Source organism: Mesoplodon mirus (genome assembly GCF_964341445.2).
Source record: "Mesoplodon mirus genome assembly, chromosome: 10".
NCBI classification, from domain to species: domain Eukaryota; kingdom Metazoa; phylum Chordata; class Mammalia; order Artiodactyla; family Ziphiidae; genus Mesoplodon; species Mesoplodon mirus.
In genome coordinates, this window is record NC_138986.1 from 69,109,403 (window position 1) to 69,128,301 (window position 18,899).

General features: G+C 41.4%; 1 protein-coding gene across 1 annotated transcript; it reads right to left on the reverse strand.

Moving 5' to 3' along the window:
* Window positions 1-1,143: 1,143 nt before the first annotated feature.
* Window positions 1,144-12,129, reverse strand: SMIM8 (small integral membrane protein 8). The gene is made up of 3 exons (XM_082633630.1): window positions 12,069-12,129; window positions 4,405-4,562; window positions 1,144-2,039 (listed from the first exon to the last, which is right to left on the reverse strand). Exons 2-3 carry the CDS (start codon window positions 4,537-4,539, stop codon window positions 1,881-1,883), a joined length of 294 nt encoding a protein of 97 aa, XP_082489756.1. The 5' UTR covers window positions 4,540-4,562; window positions 12,069-12,129; the 3' UTR covers window positions 1,144-1,880.
* Between the last annotated feature and the right edge of the window lie 6,770 nt (window positions 12,130-18,899).

Below are 18,899 nucleotides of genomic sequence, written 5' to 3' on the forward strand. Positions count from 1 at the left end.
AGGTCGCTTACACCTTATCAATGGTTCACTTACCAAGACTTGCTTCAAGACTGAATCTCTTATGTTACTGAGTTTGCCTAATCTCAACCAGATTCCTGCATTGGAAAACATTCCTCCTACCACTTGAACCCAGACTACAAAAGGCTGTAAGGCCCTCTCTAGACAACTGACTCTGTCAAAGTGGCATTTTCCTTTAGAGAAGGAATGAAAACATCAACACACAGCCAGGCAGCCTCTGACACTGCGCACAGAAAGGCTGTGCTACAGAACTTGTAACCACCCTGTAAACAGTATCACAGTTAGGTTACTTGCTCCTAAAATTCAATGGGATTCTTCCCTTGCACTACTTTTCACAGCTGTGTGCCTTGCGGAATCTACTGCTACCCTGGTTCGTTCACACACGTCACATGGCTTAAGGCTGCCCTCTGCCCAGTTCCTGATGCCCTTCTTTGCTGCACTATCTCCTGATAGCTCACGTAACTAATACCTCCCTCACCAAGTAGCAACTTATTTTGTTGACTATTAGAACTCTAAAGACAATGATGTGACATTAAATGCGTCAGTTGAAAACAGAAGAACTCTAGTTCTTTAATAACCAACAGCAGAAGATAATACTTTAAATTAAAAGGCATTTTATACCTCCTAAGTGCATTTTAAACTATTTGAAGTATACTATACAGAGACACCTAGCAAAGAAATATTTAGGGCTCAGTAGTAAAGATTTAATTTAGTTGCATGTAGATAACTAGCTAAGCTCTTTAATATTTACAAATCAGATAGTTACATTTTCATGTATCTTGCAAAACCACAATAAAGCACTGGAAAATAAATATTACATTATGATGATAAACTCTGCCTGTGCAATTATTTTACTTGTTAATAATAAATGAAACAAAATTTCAGAGATGAGATTTATTACTGAGCTCCAATTCCAATGATTTGGAGAATGAGGTAAATATCTAGAAAAGAAACAGGTCTAAACACTCATCAGAAAGGTATATATATACATATATATATATATATATATATATATATATATATGGTAAACCCATGTTCTTATGGTTATTTTAAAACTAGACCTTCTTTTCTTACCTATTGAGTAGTTCTAGTTTTTAAATAACTGTAAGAACATTTGGTCTACATTTATAATATCACTGTAACATTAATTTACAAAAACCAAAACAGATAACGTTGTAGTCAAATAAAAACATCATACTCAGTATAACATACTTTCTTTTTAAAAAAAGAAAAACTCCAATTACTTTGGGCTATTCTCTCATTTAATCTTTATTTTAGTAGTTGAATGGGAGTATCTTTTCAATTATAATAAAATTCTGAACCAAAATTAGCTGAAATGGAAAATCAAAATATAAGACCCATCTGTGACTCTGTAAAAACTATTTGTTTTTAACTGCAGGCTTTACGATAATTTACAATTTTTTTTTTCTTCACAAATATAGGTTCTATGCCAGGTAGAAAATGAACACTGTCCTTGCAAACAGCAAAACAAACTAAACACCCACAACAGTTGTAAATGCACAATCCCCCTTAAAATGTTAAAAATACCATGTAAATTTAAGAGCCTCAGTACTTTTTATTATATAGAACTTAATTCACAAAAGTGACTTCCATTCTCATCACACTTTTACAAGAGGATTTAGTCAAGAAAAAATATTGAGCAGCTCTTTCTGTGGAAAAAGAGTGCGATGATGGCTACAGTTTTGAAAGGACAACATTCACGATAGTGGCCTGGCTGCAACCACCATCCTTCTTCCTCAGTAGCATCTTCTGGAACAAGAAACAGGATACTGTGTGGTGCTAATCTTCACCTGAAGACTTCAGAGTCCCCAGTAAAGCTCCATCTGCAGTAACCAGCACTGTTAATCCCACTTAGATGTTTTCCTCCTCATATAACTGTGTCCCTCACTATCAATAGCTTCATAGAGGTCCTTCTTATTCTCCTGTGTCGCATGTAGATAACCGATATAAGCCACACAAAGTGAAAGGGTTATCAATCCGAAAGCCATTACAGGTTTGTTCTGTCAAAGGAAAAAAATTATAAGACCTCATTAAGACTCATCATTTGAGGAGACTCAAGTATCTCTTGCACTTTCCTCTTGACATGCCAAGGCTTTAGTACCACACCAGCATTCCTATGGTATTAATTTCATTTATAAAAATTTACCCAGTTCTTTATTCAATTAACTCAACTCCTGATAATTTAGAGACTACAGAAGACTCTTGCTTCTTCTCTCCACGGCTGGGACATCTCTAACCTTCACCTTTCGGAAGGTGAGGCTGGAAGAGGTGTGAGGGAAACGAGAGGCATGAAAACTGGTCCAGTGCTCAGAGTTTTCAGTGTTATCTGTGTGATGTGGAAAAGTTGCTTAACTTCTCTGGGACCAAGCTTCCCACTTGCAAACCTTAAATTAGTTAATTTTATTAGGAAGTGAGGAATGAAGTGTACATGCTATTCTTCTCACCTGAGTTCATGGATAACTGGCAGAAACCCTTTCATGTCATACACCAGGTACAGCAAAATATACACGCTCTTCTCTGGGAACTTATTCTATTACCTCAAGAAATTTAGTGATTGGAAGAGAAATGCTATTATAATAACCTTGATTTGCTGCTGTAAAATCCAAGACCCTAAGAGGCAAAGTGATGCAGCTTTGAAATTTTTTTTTAAAAGCTTTTTAAATTTGTATTTTCTGCTTCTGTCACCATACCTGTTGTATTACTATTATTTCAAATCTTAATCATCAAAGAAATAAAGGTCAAACCTCAGAGCAGTTTAAATTTACAATTCTTTTTAAAATATTTCTTATTTATTTACTTATTTATTCATTCATTCATTTATGGCTGCATTGGGTCTTCGTTGCTGCGCGCGGGCCTTCTCTAGTTGCGGTGAGGGCTACTCTTCGTTGCGATGTGTGGGCTTCTCATTGCGGTGGCTTCTCTTGTTGTGGAGCATGGGCTCCATGCGCGTGGGCTTCAGTAGTTGTGGCACACGAGCTCAGCAGTTGTGGCTCAAGGGCTCTAGAGAGCAGGCTCAGTAGCCCTAAATTTACAATTCTTGAAATGTATTTGGCAATTAAAAGAATACATTAGGGACTTCCCTGGTGGCACAGTGGTTAAGAATCCACCTGCCAATACAGGGGACACGGGTTCGAGCCCTGGTCTGGGAAGATCCCACATGCTGCGGAGCAACTGAGCCCGTGCGCCATAACTACTAAGCCTGCACTCTAGAGCCTGCGAACCACAACTACTGAGCCTGTGCTCTAGAGCCTGTGAGCCACAATTACTGAGCCTGCATGCCACAACTACTGAAGCCCGTGAATCTAGAGCCTGTGCTCCACAACAAGAGAAGCCACTGCAATGAGAAGCCCAGGCACGGCAACGAAGAGTAGCCCACGAACCGCATCGAAGAGCAGCCCCCGCTCGCTGCAACTAGAGGAAGCCCATGTGCAGCAACGAAGACCCAACGCAGCCAATAAATAAATAAATATATATATATAAAAGAATACATTAGTGCAACGTTTTTAAAACATTCTACCATGATTTAATGATTTGATTGTTAAATTGACCTATTTAACTTTCAAACAGCTTACACTGGCAACTATGTTATTAAAATTCTAATCACATTCAATACATTTAAGTACACTGTATGATTTCATTTGAGTTTTTAAAAAAGTAAAATTTATCATATCAAATATATTCAATAACTTGCTACAAAAATATGAATGATTAGCTAACTCCCTAACAGTGTACAAATGCATGTTTTGAAATTTTTCAAGATATGTTTGCAGTATCCCCCTAGGTTAAAATATTAATAAAGCCTGGAATTGTAGACTATAAGAATGATCAGATTTTCAGTCTGTTTTCTTTGTTTCAATGGAAGATCTTATTTACTTAATAATACGTGATCAAACAATAAAAATTTCCTTAAAATTAACGCAGATATTAGAATAAAATTTTAAACGAGAATTTGAAAAGTCAATCCATTAAATCCAACCATTTTCCATTAAAATTCCCCAAATGTGCTCAAAATAATTAGTTTTATATGTGTATTAAGTGAAACAGCATTGAAGATCTTCCTTCCACCTGCTTTTTATTCACAGAGAGGTCTTCCATGATAAAATCAAATAATAAAAACTTTCTTTTTCCGACAGCCTAGTTAAGCTGAACATAAAGTCTTATCCTGGGAACTTCCCTGGTAGTCTAGTGGCTGGGACTCCACGCTCCCAGTGCAGGGGGCCTGCTTCGATCCCTGGCTGGGGAGCTGAATCCCACATGCAGCAACTAAAGGTCCCACATGCTGCAACTGGGACCCAGCACAGCCAAATAAATAAATAAATATCTTAAAAAAAAAAAAAAAAGTCTTATCCTGGATGTATTTCTTACAGGTTTAATGAAGAGCTCTGGATTCACAGCTCGAAATAAGGTTGTGGAGCGGACCCCTCTGAGCCCTGGGTTTCCCAGGTCTTTTTCCTTGGGTGGCTCCTTTTTAAAGGCTGGAGGCTCAGGTGCTGAAGACATCTTGAGGAATAATGATTTAGTACCTAAAAATAAAATAAGAGACTTTTTTTCCCTTCCAGATTATGTTCTTTTGATAATGCTCTTCAAGAAACTGATCCCGTATTCATTCCTTTTTGAATTCCAGTCCACTTTTCCACCAAAAGTGATGGTCCATTATTTTCTTCCTTTGTATAACACATACTTTGTAAATGGAACTTCAGGTTTTGCTTGGTAAAACGGCTATTTTTTTTTCATCTCTTAGACCAAACTAGTGAGGTATGCAAAAATCGTCTTCCTACGTTTCCAGGAGGCCAGATAATTTGTTTGTTGGTCTGAGTCACACTGTATCTTGTTATATGAAGGGGGCGCTAAGGGTGGAAGTGGCCGGTGGGTTATCCACACCTTCTTAATTTCCTTCCATTTTCACTCTTCCTCACCTTCCAGCAGCCCTTTCAGGACAGGAGCATTCCGTTGCTCCATTGCTCCCACCCCCTCTGCCTTCCTCCACCGGCCACCCCAGCACCAGCACCAGACAGAAGGGTGAGCAGCTGTCAGTGCTCACTCCCTCTCTGCCCATCAGCCACTCTCTGGAAACAAGCACTGTGCTACCTCCTTAATCTGAATACCCTTTTTCTCTTAATTACTCAGAATTTATCCTATTAGATCCGAGTATGTCTTTTGGCTTCTGGTTCTCCCAGCTGGAATGCCATCATTTCGTGAATATTTTTCTCTTCTAGATACTATTAGGCAAAAGCTTCTTCCTACCATTCCTGCCACCGAATGCTTGGGGGCAGGGGCAGAGTTCCAAGGGAGAAGGTAGGGAAAGACACCTTCCAAAGAAAGGCTGAACTTGATGACAACATAATACAATTCTTCAGGGGAAATGCTGAACCCTCTCATATAGTAAATGTTCTGAAATGAGTCAAACACTCACATTTAACTCATTGGGGCTTGGTTTATTCAAGTATTCTTTAAGTCTTCCATTTTATAGTCTTTATAAAAGCAATATTTTTGCAACTTTATTACTTATGGAGAAAGTTAGGAATTTTTTCAAAACATACTGATTATTCAATGAGAAAGCTCAACACATGTGTGATCCAAACACAGGAGTGTGCTATAGGCACAGCAGGTGGCCATTAGCAAGAGGATCTTGCGTTTCACTCCTTCCATCCCCTTGCTAACCATTCTCAGCCATTCATTAAATAAACCTCCCTTACTTTGGGCATGTATATTGGTTTCATAATCACTGGGGAGCAAATAAACATTTCTGAAGCCCTGGGGGTTAGCTGACTCGCCAATGACAAGTGGTCTCATCTCTTCCGACCACGATGCATTACAGCAGAATAGAGCAATCATCAAACTCTGTTTACCTCTTCTGCGAAGTCTACCTTGGACACAAAGAATATGAGGTAACAACTCGTAAAACACTTATTTCATCAGCATTTAAAACATCATTCAAGCTGTAACAAGCAATTTTTTTAAAATTTCAACTGCATTCAAGTTACTAGTTTTCTCTACTGAACAGTGTTTTTTTCACTACAGACAACTTCTGAATCATTCCATAACATGCCTGCAATTTGTTCAGCCAGCACACAGTTGCTTGAAACTCATCATGCCCAAGGTGGGCAAAAAAATCCAACGTTTTCTGCAGAACCAGGGGTCCACTCATATGCCCGACTCTTACGTGAATTTCTTGAAACTGTCGAGTCAAGAAAAACGCACAAACTACAAGTCGCAAGTTAAGTTTTATTTGGGGAACTTACTGAGGACTATAGCCTGGAAGACAGCCTCTCAAGCCTCTCAGATATATTAATATTTATATATATACACATGCAAGATTCTTTGGTCTCCTCTTTCCTTGGCCGAACCTACCTTTGCTTTGTGACGAATCAAACAAATAAGCAATCAAGGTAGTATTTATTATACTGCAACCTCTAGACATCCACATTCCGTTTATGTTAAAGCGTTTATGTTAAACTCTTTGCCAGAAATGACAATTAAAGAACACCTGGGCTAGAAACCACTGCAAATGTTTACTGAAAGGGCCTTTTACAACTTAAAGAACTACCTACTACACTATATTTAAAAAGATTTAATATGCCACAATTTCCATTGTTTGTGATACTTTGGGGAACGTATGAAAATAATATTTTTCATTATATATCATTCTTTTACTAGGCCTGGAATAAGACAGCTCAGTTCTACTGCTGCTTCTCGTTTAATGAGCCACAGTCACTGAAGATGTTACAATAGTTCTCCCCAAACTGCATGAACTTGTTTATGCCACTGATCAAACTAATAAAGAATTTTAACAACCTTCTGTACTTTAAGTAAAAAGAAAGAGATTACTGAGGCCAAAAAGGGCCTTAGTAGGTAAGAATTTGTGATATATAAGAACAGAACAAAGCAGAACATTTTTTTCATGTAAGAGAAGGTTCTTCTGCATCTCCTCACATGCCCGGCACACAGAGCTGTAGGAGTATGACTGGGGCAGAAATTCAAGATGTGGTGGTTGAATAAATAAAGTATGTATGATGCAAAACCTTAGCTGTTTCTTCACAGATGTGCTAACTGTCAGTGCTTTTTGGGAAAACAAGTCTCTATTTCAAAAGCAAACTTTTAATCTAGTAGTAAAAGCTACTTTCAAGTGCAGAGCTAATATAATTCCATTTTAAAAAGCTGCAGCACCGTAAGTTCAAAGCACAGCAACAACTTATTCCAACATTACCACTCGAATCAGCAGTACCTAAGACAACAGTTAACATTTAGCACACGTCCATCAGAACTTCCTAAGTCTCCCCATCACTTTCTCCCACTTCTTCCCTTACTCTTTTTTTCCCACTGCAGGTAACTAGCACTTTCTTGTTTGTATATGATATTGACCAATCTCTAGATACACTTGCTTTCAAGGTATGTTTATTTGTAAGCTAGGACCCTCATTTATTGCATTACAAGGGGAATCTCCAGACTTCCCTGGTGGTTCAGCTATTAAGACTCCGCGCTTCCAATGCAAGGGGCCTGGGTTCGATCCCTGGTCAGGGAACTAGATTCCGCATGCCACAACCAAGACCCAGCGCAGTCAAATAAATAAACATCACACACACACACACACACACACACACACACACACACACACACACACACACACACACACACACACACACACACACACACACACGCGAGGATGATGGGAACCTGGCACTGAACTGCTTCTGGCTAAGTAATTTGGTGATTAGTTTCTGTGTGGGTCCACCTGTAAAAAAACTCAATAAATCAGGAAACCCAGGGCCACCACCTGGCTTTGCAATCCATCCAGGTGCCCCCGTTCTTATTTCTTCTTCATTTTTTCATCACCCATTTGTTGTTCCCTTATCAACTCAGGAAAAGAAACTGTTGTATATAATTTTTTTTAAATAGAAGAGAGGAGAATTTTTCATACCTGTCTGTAAAAAAAGATCTAAACTAAACTGTATTTACTTCGTATGTCCCTCCTGGAGAAAAGACAGTCTCTTCAATAAGTAGTGCTGGGAAAACTGGACAGCTACATGGAAAAGAATGAAATCAGAACATTCTCTAACAACATACACAAAAATAAACTCAAAAGGGATTAAAGACCTAAATGTAAGTCTGGATACTATAAAACTCTTAGAGGAAAACACAGGCAAAACACTCTTTGACATAAATCACAGCAGTATCTTTTTGAATCCAAAAGGGTCAACATCCTAGAGTAATGAAAATAAAAATAAAAATAAACAAATGGGACCTAATTAAACTTAGCTTTTGCACAGCAAAGGAAACCATAAACAAAATGAAAAGACAACCTACAGAATGGGAGAAAATATTTGCAAATGATGCAATGGACAAGAGATTAATCTCCAAAATATACAAACAGCTCATGCAGCTCAATATCAAAAAAACAAACAAACCACTCAAAAAATGGGTGGAAGACCTAAATAGACATTTCTCCAAAAAAGACATACACATGGCCCATAGGCACATGAAAAGATGTTCAACATAGCTAATCATCAGAGAAATGCAAATCAAAGCTACAATGAGGTATCTGCCCATCATCAAAAAGTCTACAAACAATAAATACTTGAGAGGGTGTGGAGAAAAGGGAACCTTCCTACACTGCTGGTGGGAATGTAAATTGGTACAGCCACTATGGAGAACTCCACTATGGAGTTTCCTTAAAAAACTAAAAATAGGGGCTTCCCTGGAGGCACAGTGGTTGAGACTCTGCCTGCCGATGCAGGGGACACCGGTTCATGCCCCGGTCCGGGAAGATCCCACATGCCGCAGAGCGGCTGGGCCCGTGAGCCATGGCCGTTGAGCTGCGCGTCCAGAGCCTGTGCTCCACAATGGGAGGGCCACAACAGTGAGAGGCCCGCATACAGAAAAAAAAAAACCAAAAAACTAGAAATAGAGCTACCATATGATCCAGCAATCCCACTCCTGGGCATATATCTGGAGAAAACAATAATTTGAAAAGATACATGCACCCCAGTGTTCACTGCAGCACTATTTACAATAGCCAAGACATGGAAGCAACCAAAATGTCCATCAACAGGTGAATGGATAAAGATGATGTGGTATATATACACAATGGAATATTACTCAGCCATAAAAAAGAATGAAATAATGCCAATTGCAGTAACATGGATGGACCTAGAGCTTATCATACTAAGCAAAGTAAGTCAGAAAGAGAAAGACAAATACCAGATGATATCACTTATATGTGGAATCTAAAAAAATGATACAAATCAACTTACTTACAAAACAGAAACAGACTCACAGACATATAAAACGAACTTAGGGTTACCAAAGGGGAAAGGTGGGAGTGTGGATAAATTAGGACCTTGGGATTAAGATACACACAATACTATATATAAAATAGATAATCAACCAGGACCTACTATATAGCACAGGGAACTCTACTCAATGCTCTGTAATAACCTATAAGGGAAAAGAATCTGAAAAAGAATGGATATATGTATTTGTGTAACCAAATGACTTTGCTGTACGCCTGAAACTAACACAACATTGTAAATCAACTATACTCCAATATAAAATAAAAATTTTTAAAAAAAAGATCTAAACTAAGCTGCGTTTACTTCCTATGTCCCTCCTGGTAAAAAGGTCTTTACCTTTCTCTTCTGCCCACCCTCTGTTGAAGGCAATATGCGATAGGAAAAGGAAGCAGCAGAGGTCAAGGACTGACTCTTTGCACCAATGCCACAAGGGTCATTCACACCCTCAAGTGCGAGTGAGAATGGTGCTCCCCTGGAATGAATAATGCACACTGTGCGAGGATATACAAAGACGTTCCTAAGCCGAATCAGGATCAGTCATTTCTGAATGATTTTCTCTCCTTTAGTAAAATTCTTACTCTGCAGGATGATCCAGAATATATTTGGCAACTGACATTAAACAATTCAGTGAAATAAAATTGGCATGACATGAAAATTAGACCAAGATATAAAGAATCTGAGTTACTTTGGGGGAAAACCTTTATCTTCAGATATTCATTTTTGAAATAAGCATCTCAGTAGAAGATAAATTTAGAAAATTATCAGAATCATAGAACATTAGTGAAAGGCATGTCAGCAATAATCAAAGCCTTGTTTTTAAGACTTACGGAATTATAAAATGGACAAAATACTTTAGTGAGATATAAATGTACTTGTTATTTTAGTTCCACGTACCACACTATTTTAATATTTAAGAAAATCACTTGCAGTCTGGGGCAGGACACCTTAAAAATAATTTGAGGGGCTTCCCTGGTGGCGCAGTGGTTCAGAGTCCGCCTGCCGATGTAGGGGACGCCGGTTTGTGCCCCGGTCCGGGAGGATCCCACATGCCGCGGAGCGGCTGGGCCCGTGAGCCATGGCCGCTGGGCCTGCGCGTCTGGAGCCTGTGCTCCGCAACGGGAGAGGCCACAACAGTGAGAGGCCCGCGTACCGCAAAAAAAAAAAAAAAATTGAATTAGAATAAGCAAGTTTGGGCCTTCCCTGGTGGCGCAGTGGTTGAGAGTCCGCCTGCCGATGCAGGGGACACGGGTTCGTGCCCCGGTCCGGGAAGATCCCACATACCGCGGAGCAGCTAGGCCCGGTAAGCGGCTAGGCCCAGCGAGCGGCCCGCGTACCGCAAATAAAACACAAAAGAATAAGCAAGTTTGGGACAGAATCAGAGGACTTGTCTTGAGGGAGTGTAGAATAGCCTCAAATTCCAACTTTGCTACGGATCAGGTGTATGTTTTTGAGTGACAACCTCTCTAAGCCTCAGTCTGCACCTTTATAAAAGGGATAATATTATCTAATGCATAGAATTACTATCTGGACTAAATGAGGTAACTTTTTTAAAGGACAAAAAAGATGTTCAACAACTGGTAGCTACCGTCACCTTCACCATCGAATCCAATCCCCTTTTTTTAAACAAAGAAATCTAAACCCACAGAGACTGCCTTTGCCCAAGGGACAGGTAGATAATACAGGTCTCTCAATTTCCAGCCCACCTCTAGTCCACCACTTCACCCCACCTTACTCCTAAATTGATAAGACTCTGCATTTATAAGTTATTTATTACAAGATTTAAGAAACATAAAATTATAATCACTTAAATTTTAAAGATGAATTCTGTATTTGCTGGGGTTTTTTTTTCTTTTTCTTTTTTCTTTTTTTTTTTTTTTTTTTTGCGGTACGCGGGCCTCTCACTGGTGTGGCCTCTCCCGTTGTGGAGCACAGGCTCCGGACGCGCAGGCTCAGCGGCCATGGCTCACGGGCCCAGCCGCTCCGCGGCATGTGGGACCTTCCCGGACCGGGGCACGAACCCGTGTCCCCTGCATCGGCAGGCGGACTCTCAACCACTGCGCCACCAGGGAAGCCCTGTATTTGCTGTTTTTAAGGTAAAAAACGCTATTAAAAAATCTCTTTCCATCTCTTGAAATTTACTGTACCTAGAAAGAGAAAGATTTTGACAGCGGTTGTTGCCTACAATCTGAGAGGTGTAAAGTACTACCTGGGTCCGCTGCCCTCCCCACAGTGTGGTACCCGCACTACATCTGGCCCTACTCAAAGACTGATACCTGTGAAGCCTCCAGAAAAAAACAAAACAACTGCATTCAGTTAAGTTCCAGACATTGTCTTGCCGGGGGAACACACGACTTAACACAGTTAAAAAGCAAAGAGGCACCTCATGTGAAAACAGTTACAAAACCACTTTCCCCTAATTAGGAAGTTTGGTGAGCTGGGATACCAAGAAACTGTCCAGGAAATGGGAGGGACACGCGCCCGGTGGGGTCAGAGATCTACAAGACCCGGCTCAGGGCACCCACCGAGTGGCGAGGATTCGGGGGGCTTGAGAGAACGCTGCCGAGTCCACACACCTGGGAGCGAAGCCCGCATGGCGGCCGGGCCCTCCAAGGCCAGGGTCTAGGGCGCTGTAGGGCGGCCGCCCTGTTCCAACCCGCCAGCCCTCCGCCCCGCCACCCCGGCCCCGCCACCCCGGCCCCGCCACCCCGGCCCCGCCACCCCGGCCACGCCACTGCTTACCTGCCGCTGAGTCACCTCCTCTCCGCGCCCGCCGCGCTCCGCCTCTCCTCCTGCGCCTCGTCTCCTCCTGCAGGAGAGAGCGGCCCAGCGCGCTCGGCAATCTCGGCGCCGCAGCGACCCCTACAGCCCGGAGGCTGCGGCGCAGGGGCGCGGGACCGGAGGGTTACCAATCTAGCGCCTCTCTTCCACCTCCCAAGCCCGCCCGCGGGATGGAGTTTGCAAAGGGCGTTTTTGGTTTCTTCCGTTTTTACATTAAGTTTTCAGCCTACTGGGTTCAAATAACTTTCCAGTTTCGCGTGTGTATTTTGTATAAATAAAAGGAGACATCACCTAGAATTACATAAATTTATTAACGGAAGGGGAAAGATTTCTGATTTGGGAAAGAAGGCTCGGATCTGGTCTCCTCCTAGCCCCATTTCAGGGACACAGTCATTTAAATGTACGGTTAATCCTCTGACATTCTGTTAGTGCCTTGAGATTCTAAGATGCAAGATACGTGTGGCTATGGTTGTGATAAGAATAGATATGGATGCCGGTTTGCACATACTTTGCTGATGTTGAACTTTGTTGGGATAAATGCTGTGTAAAAACAAACTAGAATATCAGGTGCCCAGATTTTGGCATGGATTTATGTAAAGTTTTGGCAAATGGATTTTGAATTTAATTAAAACGTTCTCTCAAGCCAAATTGACTTTAATTTGAGGTTTAATTTTTAAAAGTTCACTGACATGGGCTTCCCTAGTGGCGCAGTGGTTGAGAGTCCGCCTGCCAATGCAGGGGACGCGGGTTCATGCCCTGGTCTGGGAGGGTTCCGCATGCCGTGGAGCGGCTGGGCCCGTGAGCCATGGCCGCTGAGCCTGCGAGTCTGGAGCCTGTGCTCCGCAACGGGAGAGGCCTACGTACCGAAAAAAAAAAAAAAAAAAAAAAGTTCACTGACATCTGGTATTAGTAGGCAATCTTCTTACAAATAAGTTAAATTTTAATTAAAAAGCTGTTTGTAACATGAAAAGGTGCTCAACATCACTCATCAGTAGGGAAATGCAAAACCACAGTGAGCTATCGCCTCACACCTGTTAGAAGGCTTATCGTCAAAAAGACAAGAGGGATTTCCCCAGTGGCACAGTGGTTAAGAATCCACCTGCCAACGCAGGGGACACGGGTTTGAGCCCTGGGCCAGGAAAATCCCACATGCCGCGAAGCAACTAAGCCCAGGTGCCACAACTACTGAGCTTGTGCTCTAGAGCCCGCCAGCCACAGCTACTGAAGCCCACATGCTCAGAGCCCGTGCTCCGCAACAAGAGAAGCCACCACAATGAGAAGCCCACGCACCGCATTAAAGATAGCCCCTGCTCACTGCAACTAGAGAAAGCCCGTGCGCAGCAATGAAGACCAACACAGCCAAACATAAAAATTAATTAATTAATTAATTAATTTTAAAAAATAATAAGATAGCACCATCAATATTTAATAATATTTAACAGGACATCTGGTATTTGCTAGGATTAGGAGCTTTTCTATTTGATGGGATTGGCTGCATAAAACAAAGTTTCATCTGTGTGAAAATGCATTCAGATTTATGAAAGACAACTATTTTAATCAAAAGTTCCCAAAGTCTGCTCTAGGGACAATACTGGTGGTCTGTGAGCCTTCTCAAGGGAAGAGTACTTTTTTTTCAGACAAGAATTAATAGAATTAATCTTTGCCCGCGCCCTAGGCATGCGGGCTTCAGTAGTGGTGGCACACAAGCTTAGTTACTCCGCAGCATGTGGGATCTTCCCAGACCAGGGCTCGACCTGTGTCCCCTGCATTGGCAGGCAAATTCTTCACCACGTTGTTGCAGTAATTTTTACAAAATCAATGCTGGATTCTTTTCCCTACCACCATGCCAAGTCAAACTAGGTGATGTAATTAATGTGGGTTCAGCATACAACTGTTATTTCAGCTGCAAATAACTGAAAGTAACTTGAGTGCAAAAGGATCTGTATTACCTCATGTAATTAAGTACAGGGAGGGGACTGGTTTGGGGAAAAGTGAGATATGGGACATCCCTTGTCTCATTTCTCTATGCGCTTCTCAAGTACACTCACTGCATGTCTTAGGTACATCCCTGCTGGGAGTTCCAGCCTCCTACCACGTTAAGGTACATCCAAGTGGAAAGGGAGCTTTCCTAATCATCCATATATCACATCTCATAAAAGAATTGTGATTGGCTTTCATGACCTTTGGGTCATGTACCCTTTTTCAGGACAAATTGTTGTGGACAGGAGGAAGGGATAGCAGGGCCGGCCCAGCCTGGGTCAAGGTCATGTTATCCCAGTTGTGGAGGAGACATTACCTGGGGGTTGGGATGGGGTAGAGGTGCTAGGAAGGCAAAACAAGCAGACGTCCACCCCACAGGCAGACCTGCTTCCTGAGAAGTTACACAGAAGCCCTGAGAAGCAGCAGCCGGCAGGGACCACGGAATAGAGCTTTTCCACCGAGGGGCGCTGCTGTCCCATGCTCACATGGTGGTGAAGGGATGCCTTCTACTCACGGTGGGTGACTAAATGAGGTGGCCAGAGTGGAGGAAATGGGTGGGCCTGCTGCTGAATGCACAGGAGAGACCCCTGAGGGACTTGAAAAAATAGTGTCGTTACCTACCATCATATAATTTATTTATTTACTGTCTTTCTTCTCCTTTAGCATGTAAGTTCCATGAAGGCATGACTATGCCATGAAAGCTCCATGGAGCTTCATGTAAGCTGCATGAAGGCTCTACGTTTTGCTCATAGCTATATTTCCAGACACATGAAGAGCTCCAGAAATATTCCTAGAAGGGATGTTGAGTGGACAAGTGAGATGCTAAGGAGGAGGTACCATGATGAAGAGCAGTCAACCAATGCATGGGCCTCTGGACCATGACAGACACTTGCCCAGAATGGGCGGAAAGTGAGATATTGTGAAAGGGGTCCTAGTGCAGGAGGGTAGACCTGCCACAATGGGCCTGCAGGCCCCACTTCTGAAAGGAAAATCAAAATGGAGTTGGTGTTGCTAAGAGAGCTCTCCCACATGGAGCCTGGAGGCCATCGAGAAAGTGTGACTTACGCATGTCTCAGCCTGGATGGAACCTGACCTTTGATCACTTACCATCTAAAGCAGGCATCCAGAACATCTGCCCAGTGCTCCAGAAACTCAAGATATTTCTTGGACGCTTACCCTAAAATAACCAGTGACAGCCTATCCCTTAAGGACAAATATTTCCTTTCCTGCATCAGAGTCAGTCATAATTCTTGAACAATCCTGTGGCTTTTGCTTTTATAAGCCCCTGACTCTCTCTTCCCCAGAACAGGCTTTTAGTTTCACCTGATTCTGTGTCTCCCAAATTGCAAATTTTTAAGACCCCCCCCAAAAAAGTTCTTTGTTCTTTGCAGCCTCGATACTGATTATTGTTGGACATCAATTCTGTAACTGCCTCTGACAGCACCCAGGGCTGCAGAAACAACTTCTCTCAGCTGAGGCACAGATCTTTTATTCCTTTATCAACTTGCTCCCCTCACTGGATAAAAACACAAAAAAACCCCAAGCCCACCCTTTTTATTACTCTTCCACCTTTGCCCAAACCCAATTTCCAGAGAGAAAGGGAGCCCTCTGAGGTAGAGGGGGCCCAAGCAAGGCTTTGTGGCCAGCCCGTTGTCAATAGCCATGACCTTGGGTGTGGAGGGCATAGGCCCTGAGGTTTGCCTGTAGGCGAATAGGTCAGTGAAAGGTCAGTATCAATGTTCAAATGACCTTATTTTTATCCAGATGCTAGAAAAATTTGGGGAATTTGGGTTGTACGATTGAATAGAAACTGCTGCTCACTGTATTTACCTTTGAAGTAAAACAATTTTAATGTAGATGTAAAATGCAGTGTATTACAAAATTTACAAACGTTTAGAGAGAAGTCCCAGAGACTAACAGATGAACTCACAAGATGGCTTAGTGTTTCTGAAGTCTTGCCAGTTGGTCTGACATTCACACACCCTCAGCATTATCCTACATCGAGGGTTGGCAAACTTGAGCATGCGTCATACTCACCTTTGTTAAAACACCAGTTACAGGACCCCAACTCCAGCGTATTTCAGAAAGGAGGTCTGGGGTGGGGCCTGAGAAATTCCATTGCAAGTTCCCAGGTGCTGCCACTGCTGCTCCTTGGACCTCACCTTGGGAACCACTGACATTCATGATGGGTCACTTTCCTTCTTCATTTGCCAGATAAGACGTAACTGCTTTTTATTATATGGTTTCTACCCTGGGGAGAGACGTGTCACATTTTAACTCATCTTAAGAAATTCCTCTGAAGATTTAAATGTCTGACCCAATGAAGCCTCCAGCAAATCAGACAAAACAATCATTTCAGACGGTGGAGACTTAAATACACTTAGTGTTGATCATAGGTCTGCATGGATTGGGATCAGTGCAAATCTAATCAAGTGAGTGGGACAATTTTATTTGGAGGCAATGACATTTATCCTGAGAAGGTGCTTCCTAAGTTTCAAAAAATGCAAAGATTTGGACCTACTGCATAGTACCGGGAACTATACTCAATATTTTGTAATAACCTATAAGGGCAATGAATCTGGAAAAAAATAGATATGTATGCATAGCTGAATCACTTTGCTGTACACCTGAAACTAACACAACATTGTAAATCAACTATAATCCAATATAAATAAATAAATAAATAGAGATTTTTAGAAAGATTAGAAACTCTAATTATTTTTAATGCCTTCCTTTGAGGGCATAAAACAAATAACTGAGTTACTTAGATGCATAAAATGTAATAAAGTCCTTTATTGTAATGGTCCTAAAAGAATGTTGTGTCATGGCTTAAAAAAAATGAAAAGTCTCTTTAAGTTCAAATAAGAAAGATTCCCTTGTCTTCTATTTTCTTTCATTTCTTTCTTTTTTCTTCTCCTTTCTTTAGTTTGAAAAAACTTGGAGCTTTTCCTCAGGTCATGTGGAAATTGTTCTACAGCAGATGACATGCAGGGCAGATTATTTGTGGATTACAGTAAGTATTTTTATTCTCAGGAAAGCTGTGAATGTGCTAAATTAAGGTTACCTGGTGACAAGCTAAGTGCTTTTCCGGATTAATGAGAACAGTTGTAAAAATCTACAGTGAAAAGGCAAATCTCCAGAAGAGGACAGCCTCCGTGTGAACAGACGTCAGGGTTTTCTAATCTGAGCCAGAGGCTCGCTCTATTTCTCTTTTAGACCAGTCAGCCTCCACCTCTCACTCCAAGCAACCAAGAGTGTCTGTCTCTCTTCCAGCCATGCAGATGTAAAATGCAGCCTTATTATAAAACTTACAAACATTTAGGGAGAGACCCCAGAGTCTAACAGAACATCATGAACAGCATATTGTACAGTTTGTTTGTTTGCAGAAAGGGTGTAGAGCTTTGATCAATACAACTGGATGGGCAGACAGGGAAAGCAGGCTCTGCCATTAGGCCCTGGAGGCCTGATGGAGTAAAGCATAGTAACACAGGCACAGAATAATGGAAAGCAGGTGAATCAAGGCAAACAGGGTAACAGGTTTGTGTAATTATGAGGAATTATTTTCTTTTGTTCAGATTTTCTTTAATATTGTTGTTGTACTTATTTTCAATACCAATTATTTAATATAAACTGGTGCTAGAATTTAAGTAAATCACCTCTATTTTTTAAGTAATCTTTTTGTTCAACTGAAGCATTTGTTTCATTGAAGGAAAGTATACAAATTCTAAGTGAACAGCTTGATGGATACTCACAAAGTGTACACACTCAAGTGACCACCACCCAGAAGAGGAGCTAGAATATCCCAGAAGAGCATCCCAGAACCACATCACACCTCCTCTCTGTCACTATCCAACCCCTTCCCTGGCAACCACTATTTCAAATTCTATCACCATATATTAATCTTTTAACTATTATGTTTTAAAATTCATTCATACTGATGCATTTATCAGTCTGTGGTTCATTTCCATTGCTATATAGTATTGCATTGTCCTGAGAAGTGAGATTTCCTGCCTCAGCATGAACTTAACGGATGGGACTGAGAGCTGAGATTAGCCAGGTTAGGAAGATTACAATAGCAGATCAATAAAGAAATTTACTGTTTGCATCAGGAAATTTTTGCCAACCGATTTCTATAAGCAAACAGTTTTCCAATCTGGGTAAACAACTCACTTATCAGGACAATTGTTTTCTCTTCATAAAACTCATCTGTAGAATGTTGCTTTGCTATGAACACCAATCCTAAAATATAGTGTCATGAACTTGACCTAGTCCCAACCAGTTTCCTACCTTGAAAGACCTGGCATAAACCTTGTGAGCCCAGAATCCCAAACCCTACAAATACTCTTCCCTAATTTCCCCACTTAGAGACACTACCAAGACTGTAAGCTGTGCTTGATCAACAGTTTTTCCTGGCAGTCTGTGAGGGGGTTGACAATATGAACACATCATAATTTATGTACCCATTCTTATGTTGGTGGGCATTTGGGTGTTTCCAGTTTGAGACTATTATGAATAATGCTGTTACGAATATTAGTGTATTTTGATGCATATATGTATACACTTGGGTTTGGAATTGCTGAGTCATCAGTGGGTGTATGTTCAATTTTATTACATTTAACAGTTTCCAAAGTGATTGCACCAATTTATACTCTCACCAGCAGTATATGCACATTCCTACCAAAACTTAATATTGTCTGTCTTTTTAATTTTAGTCATTTTGGCGGGAGTGTAGTGGTACTCCCCCAACAATCTTTCTTCTCTCTCTCAAATGCCTGACAGAGGTCATTACACATGCTGGGTTTCCTTTTCAGA

Bases quoted from the DNA above. Each gene is read 5' to 3' on its own strand.
- SMIM8 (XM_082633630.1), bottom strand. From the start codon at position 4,539: ATGTCTTCAGCACCTGAGCCTCCAGCCTTTAAAAAGGAGCCACCCAAG. The intron at 2,040-4,404 runs GTAAGAAATACA...TTCCTTTGACAG, and splicing joins CAGAGCTCTTCATTAAACCT to AACAAACCTGTAATGGCTTT.